This window comes from Pyxicephalus adspersus, chromosome 5 (assembly GCF_032062135.1).
Source record: "Pyxicephalus adspersus chromosome 5, UCB_Pads_2.0, whole genome shotgun sequence".
Classification (NCBI taxonomy): domain Eukaryota; kingdom Metazoa; phylum Chordata; class Amphibia; order Anura; family Pyxicephalidae; genus Pyxicephalus; species Pyxicephalus adspersus.
In genome coordinates, this window is record NC_092862.1 from 67,298,802 (window position 1) to 67,307,295 (window position 8,494).

At 36.3% G+C, this 8,494-nt stretch overlaps 1 protein-coding gene across 1 annotated transcript in view; it reads left to right on the forward strand.

Moving 5' to 3' along the window:
- Nucleotides 1-8,494, forward strand: part of PIGN (phosphatidylinositol glycan anchor biosynthesis class N) — a gene marked incomplete in the record, with an annotated part of 157,832 nt that overhangs the window by 20,817 nt on the left and 128,521 nt on the right. Inside the window, 3 exon segments of the mRNA XM_072411829.1 lie at nucleotides 6,141-6,239; nucleotides 7,230-7,336; nucleotides 7,836-7,960. Coding sequence (XP_072267930.1) covers nucleotides 6,141-6,239; nucleotides 7,230-7,336; nucleotides 7,836-7,960 — 331 coding nt within the window.

The following is an 8,494-nucleotide window of genomic DNA, read 5'->3' on the forward strand; positions in this document are numbered from 1 at the left end:
GGCTTATTTTTCATTTTTCCCTAAAAAGGGGGGGCTGTCTTATTTGATGGCCCTGCCTTATCATTGGGGAAACACGGTATGAGGACTCCAGATAAACCTATAACCAACATTTTAACTGTACATTAAAGGGTAGACAACCCTTTTATGTAAAGCAGTACTATCGGCAACCTAGCCAGAAGAAGAAAGAAGAGGGACTTCCTCTGTGCCAGGACGTAGTTGGATTATTGGAAAATGTGAGACCCAGAAGGGACAGTGCAGGAAGAATCGGGGGCTCTACGGAAGTGAGTTGTTTTTTGTTTTTTTTTTTGTTTTGTTCAACTTTGTCATTGCTTTTTCAGTTTTGTCCTGTTGCAGTCTGATGCCACAATCATTTACATATTTTTCCCTCATCAATCTACACTCTGCAAAGCTTGTTGCTTCATATCCAAAAAGATTGGCGGTTGTAATTGCTGCCAAAGGTGCTTCAACTAAGTACAAAATTAAGGGTCTGAATACTTACTGTATGTAAATTTAAAAAATTGTCCCATATTCTGTTTTCACTTTGTTATCATGGAATTCCTTATGTAGAATATTGAGAAAGAAAAGAGAATTTAAATGATTGTAACATTAGACTGCAATATAACAAAACTGAAAAAGTGAAAGGGTTTGAATATTTTCTGAAGCCACTGTATGCTTTGCTTACTTCAGTAAAGTTTTTGCGTGTATGTAGCATGGCCAACATTTCACAACTGCTTAAAATGAAACATTTCATATAATGTAGTTGCAGCTTACAAATGATAGGATGTGGTGGCTGCATTTAAGTTCCATTTTAAGCAGTTTTCATTTATTTTTTCTCAATGATCTTGTTAGTAACATGCTTACTATATTAGGTTGGCAACACTTACAACCTGTACTGTATCTATGAAGTAGTAGCAGGGTCTAACTAGGAAAAGTGTGTAAAAAGTACAATACACCTCATTTATTTCACATAAGACTGTCCTTTACAGTTTTACCTTTGGATGAATTGATTGGAAAACAGGCTATTTGTCTGAAAAATGTCATTATATACATTATTTTATTTATACAAATAATTGCACTTTTCAGATTGCCCCATTCACTTTTATGCCTGATTGCCACTTTTATTATTAAAGCCATCTTTGCATCTACATGTTGAATGTTAAAAAGTGGCCACATTGTGGATCAGTGATCTATTTTTTAAATGGTCCTAAACATTGGTAGACCTCCTAGGTTTTCCAAGCATACCGACTACACCCAGCCCGTCCACTTGAGCCACCTGGCACCATGCTACAGCTTTCCCTGTCTCAAAGCCATTCTAAATTTCTGGCTTAGAAGTGGGATGGAGTGCCTGGCCCACCCATTCCATCCAGGACACTCTGGGCCTGGATCCCAAAATAAAGAGCCACTAATCTGCAGATATTCAATTACTCATTCCTCTATCTAGGCCCATTTCTAGGCAAGAGTAAAGTTGATAATGTCAAAAACCCTCTGAATTTGTCGTTACATATTTTATTCTCTTACAACTTCCCGTTCAACACATTTTACATTTTTTGCCACTTTGGAAAATGGGCAGTTGTTTAACACTTGCTCTCTACTTTTTTCATTAAAAAGTAAAGAACAAATATTGAATTTGATTGAATGGAGCTTTTAATCACTTCCTTAGAGGTGTTGTGGTACCTCTATTCACAACTTTAGGATAAGGTTTATAAAAGGGAAGATAAATAGGGAAGACATTTTTTTGTGTTCCCTTCTATATTATAGTCTCCTGAGAATATGATTAAATATATATATTTTGCATCAGCTCTTGTATTTTTATATCTTTTTTTTTTAGGTGTAATATAGCAATAATAAAAAATAAGCATATTGACAAATGTGTCATATCATGAGCTGCATTGAGATCCAAGACTTCACAAAATAAAGAAATCAATAGTGCTGTTATTCTACGTGTTTCGGATAAGAAAGTGTTTTGTTAAAAAAAGGGAATACCTGGGAATTTGCACATATTTCTCAGTTTTCCTTGACATAATGTCAATATTCTTACCATACCGTGTCATAGTAAGTTTACTATATACTATATATTTACTATGTAAGTTGAAACAATAGTTCTGCAGAGTTTCAGTATCTGACAGCAGACAACTTTTTTGTCAGTTGGTATTTTTTATCAGGTCAAGAAGATGTCAGACATTGCAGTTATTTTTTATAAAAGTATAGCTAAACATATTTGCTAAAAATAGCCTAAAAATTTTAAAGTGGAACCCTATCCCTGCCTTGAAACAATGCTGGCAGGTAGGCTTTTAATCAGTATGTCCGTTCTTCATTAAACGCTCTTCTGCCTGCAAATTCGTGTTTCCCTGAATGTACACTGAGCCTTGCATGTGCATCCCACTTAATGATCTTGGAATGCTATAGTGTTTGGATGAATTAACTCCTGTGAAATTTTGTGAAAGTTTTATCATCCTGGGGCAGTCAATCGTGATGGGCAAAGCCACTGAATTTAAAACATGGGGTGAAGATCTCATTACTGACAAGGCAGGTCAGCGACTTTTCATTGCTGGAGGGTAGGTAAATATACCAGACTTCAACATGTGTGTTTACAATCTTTTAAACCTGTAGCTTTCGTTAAAATAGTACTTTGTGAACCTACCCTGAAGGCCTCTGATTAGACACTTCTCGGTCATGAGTTGATAAATGTTCTGTGTTTCCCTCCTTATAATATATGTGGTAACACAAATGTGTTACAACATGTTATGTCAGGTCAACCCCTTAAGTTTTGCTTCTGCTGCCAATGCACCCCAGTGCAGCTAAAACCACACATGACCCTTTTTCAGAATGAAGCACACATCACTGCATACACCAATGCATGTGAAATGTATTACTGCAGAGATGGAAACCTGGCCTCTGAATTCTGTTTTTTTACCATAGATATTTGCATCTAAAATTGCAGTAGGATCTTTTTACTCTGCTTAATGCTTTCCTTATTATGTCTTTATAAATGAAAAATACAGTTATGGACATTCCTTCATAGTTTTGGACATACTTAGAAATTTAGGTGCAAATTTCCAGCCACTGTAATGACTGAAAAGAATTAGAAGCAAGTGCATCATTTATCCAATTTATAGAGATTAACAATGCTCTAAATTCTGGCACCAACAAGGCATTCCAGAGAACTGCTGTTGCAGTATTTTCCCTTTTTGGAGCATTCTCTGTAAATTCGATGTACAAATCCCAGCAGTTTCTAAAATACTTTGACCAGCTCGACTGACACCAATACCCACATTTAAATGCCACATTTAAAGTCACCTAAATCACCTTTCTTTCCCATCCTTATGCTTGGTTTGAACCTTAGGTCTTCTTGACAATGTCTACATACCTAAATTTGATAAATTGCTGCCATATGATTTGCTGATTAGAAATTGGCTTTAACAAGCAATTGTACCCAATGCAGAGGCTCTAGAGTGTGTGTGTGTGTGTGTGTGTGTGTGTGTGTTTGCACACACACACACACACATATATATATATATGTTTCTGTATAATTTAACCTTCAGGAAATAGATATATTAAACTCTAGTTAAAAAAAAGAGGGTATGAAAAAAGCCATATTATACTCAATATAACTATATTACTCATTTGAGCTTTTCCACTATGAACTTCCTTTTATTTTATTTTAAATTTATCCAACTAGTATCAGCCAAATGCTGAAAACTGTCGCTGATAAACTGGGGAGTGGATTTAGTTTGGAGAGAGTTTGATGACAAGTTTCAGTCTGAGGAATCGGCTGGTGCTCACCAGAGCAACCCATAGATAGTAATAGGCTTTGCTCTGGACAAAATCCAGTTTGCAGCCCTTACCCTCCATGCCGTTAAGCCCGACCTTCGTTCGGGCAAAAAAAAATTGCAAGGATGGTTAACCCCGAGATTTTTCCCATCCTTACTTACCTGGTCCCCCTGTGCTCATCCAGCGTCGTTTTCTTATTCCAGCGTCGTCCTCCGTCCAGCGTCGTCCGTCTATCTCCCTCTCCAGCGTTGGGTGCCAGCGAACCGGTAAGATGCCGGCCGGCGGGACACAAGATGCCGGCCGGCTTCTTACCTGGTCCCGCTGATTGTCCCATGTCCTTCCCGTTCCAGCGCCGGGTGCCTTCTGAAACGAGAAGCGTCCGGCGGAGAAAAAAAAAAAAACGGACGGCTTCTCCCTGCGTGCGTGATGACGTCGGCGCGTGTGCGGGAAATTCAAATTGAAACTCATTCATTCATTTTGTATTGGATTCAATACAAACTCCTGTATTGAATCCAATACAAAATAATTCAAATAAATACAAAGTGTGTAATTGGTAAATTCAAACTGTCATTTTGTATTGGATTGAATACAAACTCCCGTATCCAATCCAATACAAAAAATAAAAAAAAAGTAAATAACTTGGAAATTCAAATTTATATTTTGTATTTGATTGGATACAAACTTGCGTATCCAATCCAATACAAAATAATATAAAATTAATACAAAGTACATAACTGGTAAATTCAAACGCTCATTTTGTATTGGATTGAATACAAACTCCTGTATCCAATCCAATACAAAAAATAAAATAAAAGTAAATAACTTGGAAATTCAAATTCTTATTTTGTATTGGATTGGATACAAACTCCCGTATCCAATCAAATACAAAATAATTCAAAACAAACCCCAATAAATACAGAATCAAAGTTTTAAAAATTGCCACTTATTCCCTGGATGGCTAGTGTGTAACACTGTGTCTTATCTTACCTTTGCTGATCTTCGCCTAATTTTGACCATTTGCTGCCTGCTTTGACCTCTGCCTGGACTCCGACATCTCTGCCTGCCGCCTGCCCTGACCTCTGCCTGGACTCTGACATCTCCGCCTGCTTTGACCTCTGCTTGGACTCTGACATCTCTGCCTGGACCTAGACATCACCGCCTGCCTGACCCCTGCCATGGCTTCAAGCTTAGTTTATGTAGTCATGTTTAAGCTGATTTTTGTGTTTTTCCTTTAATTTTATTAAAAGTAATTTTTTTTTAAATGATTGTGTGTTTCAAACATTTTTTATATTCATAATATCTACTAGAACCCCTGTTCGGACATATTTCTGTAAGTTACAGGTCTACAATTTAAAAAAAAAATTTCATGAAAAACAATGGATCACTTTTGGTACAGAAATCTAGACCTCAGTGTAACGCTCAGGAGGTTAAGACACACCATGTGCAGTTTGTAGACAACCTGAGTGTAGTAAACAAATGACAGGCAACCCTGGAAATAGGGACAAGCAAAGGGTCAGGGCAGAGAGAAAGCAACGCAGGGTAATTAGGATCACTGGAGCAAATGGGATAATTAGAAGGCACACATGATTTCTGTAAGGCAGTGACCCAAGAACTCAGAAACACACATGGTCTTAACCTTTTGTTAAGCAAATGATGTTTGGACTAACTAGAGAGGTTAATTGACTGGCTGTGTAGGAGCTGTAATGTACATCAATCTGCAGATGAGGTTGTTTGATGTCTACATCAGAACAGAGCAGTCTGTAGCAAAGTAGAGAAAACAATATGCTGGCAAAAATACTAGCAGCTGATCAGCAGCACCTTTGCTGCAGATTTAAATGTCTGATTTGGCTAGACAGACTCTTTACAGAAAAACTAAACTTTAATTGTGGAAATTAATGCTCTCTAGGCAACTGCATGCATTGTAAGAGTTTTAGAATAGTTCTTTGCAGGATCATACATGATCCTATTCTATGATACTGATGCTTTTAGTCCAATGACCTTCCTGAATACAAAGTTTGGTGATATGCCAACTATAATCCCATAGTTAGTTTCAGAACTGCAATATTATAAAACGGATGAGTAAGCAATCAATTATATGACATTTGGGGCTTGTTTGGGGCAGACATGACTGTATTACTCTTTACCAACCCATCTTGTCAATCTTTAGTGTGTCTGGGGCACAATAGAGCATAGAGAAGCCATGCTCTATTTGTGCTGTAAAGTAATGGAAAAATGTAGTCAAATTGTGTTTTGTGTACAACCAAAATATCCATATAAATAGGAATATCCACATAGTAATATTTTGTGAGCTGTATAAACGTTCTACTTAAATATGTTTTTAGGTAATAGTTCTCTTGTCATCTCTCTAGGTTGGAAGGAAAATCCAGTTGAATTTGATTCAGTTTTTAATGAAAGTACATACACATGGAGCTGGGGCAGCCCTGATATTTTACCCATGTTTGCAAAAGGTATGAATGTACCTATAATACAGATTTCTTCTTTCCCATATTGTTCATTGATCCTCACAATACAGAACCTTTTTCCCTGTAGGAACAAACAATTTTAATTAGGCCTGGCTTGGAATGACACTAATGTAACTTTCCATTATGTTTGTTAGTTGAGGGTAGATTTAAGATCAAGATCAAGCCCTGAGTAGAGCAAAAGTAACACCCTGGCAAGGTTTAGTTTTGGATCCATATAGGTATTGACCTTCACTACTACAGTTCGTACCACTGATCTAACAGTTGGAGATCCTCAGTGATATCTCATACTCTCAAAACATGGAGAGTTATTTTGGAGTTGGGTTAAATGGTCATCAGGTAGTATATAAGCTGCAATATACTTTAAAAAATTCTATTACTTATTAATAACTATGAGAACACATTTTGTTGTATGTTGTAGCCAGCTGTTTAATAGCTGTATCATCTAAAAAAAAAACAGATGATATAATTTTTTGGTAATGTGATTCAGAGCCATGTAGATTCAATGTGAACAGACCAGTACAGGTTAGACCCTCTGTATTTATTTTCTGTCTATGCACCACCAATGATAATGTGATCAATGGTCCTCCATTCATTGGATGAGTCAGGAAGCTCTCAGCCCTGTTGTTTCAGAGCCGTCAAACCCCAACCCACTGGCTTTGAAGAGAAGCAGAATTTTTTGCTTGATCTGCAAGGGTAGAAGGTAGCAAAGGCATCAGATGTCATTAAAGAGAAGCTGTCACCACCTTATTAGTGCTATCATTTTTAATTATTTAATCAGCAAATCAGTAGATTTTGCACAGATTTTTGAAGTAATAGGTCCACTACAGTGCATTGCTCTCCTTCCTGTTATGCACACAGACATTATAAGGATCTTGTATGTCCTAAATTATTCATTGAATTATAATTTTTTTTTCTGTCAGTAATTTGGTAACAGGTTAGCAGTAACTACTTGTAAAAAGACATATGTTTTGCCAGGTGCCAGTGGAGACCATGTATTTACACACTGTTACTCAGCATCAAGTGAGGACTTTGCATCTGAAGATGCTACCAAACTGGACACTTGGGTGTTTGACAATGTGAAGGTCAGTGACAGATAGTCGATAAATTATAATTTTAATTTTTGGTATTTTTTATCTGTAAGCACAATACATTTACAAATGTGGATTGGATTTCATTTCAGTATGAGCTTTCCAAGTTGGATTGGATCACTAGGTGAACTCTTCAAACAGATTAAATATAAAAAATACAAAATGAATAAATGGAAGTAGTTGTTCATTCCAAATAATTTTTGCAGGTTTGCTAATTTGTGTTAATACTTATTTAGGCTGCAATCGTTTCTGCATAGAACTTGAGTTTTATTTTGAGGATTCTTTCCCTGGCATCAGGGAATCATTCTGTCCTGGATAGAGTGCTGTTAATGATCTCATTGCTCTTTGAAGAATATTCAGTGCTGCTTTGTTTATATCCTTTACTTTTTTTTTAATATATACCTGGATATATTGTATTGGTATTTTGTTATTTATTTCACGTACTGTAATGTTTGTATGTTAATGCAATATATTATTCATGTTTGTCTCTTAGGATTTGTTCAGATCTGCACACAGCAACCAAACACTGTTTAAACAACTAAATGAAGAAAAAGTTGTGTTTTTCCTTCATCTTCTTGGTTTAGATACCAATGGACATGCTCATAGGCCGGGTTCCAGGTGTGTACTCTTGAATGTTATTAGGGAGATGGAACATGCAGTTAGTAGAGTACGTATAGTTTCCTATCATGATTGGTACTTGTCTTAATTTACCAACTTCAAATAAAATTTGTAACACAATTACAATTTTATATTTGGAGGATTGTAAAAGATGGAGAATTGTACAACGAGGAGCTATGTGTTAAATCTGTTTAGTGAGAGATTTCTACACATATTTACATTCTAGAAACTACTAGAAACAGAGACATATTACAGCATATTGGGGCCTTAGCATGCTGGGAGCTTTGCCCTCTCCCCTTCCATTTGATTTACATTATTAGGGGTTGCAGTAGTTAAAAAAAAAAAAAAAAAAAAAAAAGCTGCTGCTTTTTTTTATGCCTGTACCCTGTGATGTGAATAAAAATATCATATCAAGACTGCATTACTTTAATAACATGTGCAACAAATGTAAGCCTTTGATGTGCATTAAAAGCATTTTGGTGATGGAGGATGGCATAGCACAGAGTGTCTAAAATTTATATATATATATATATA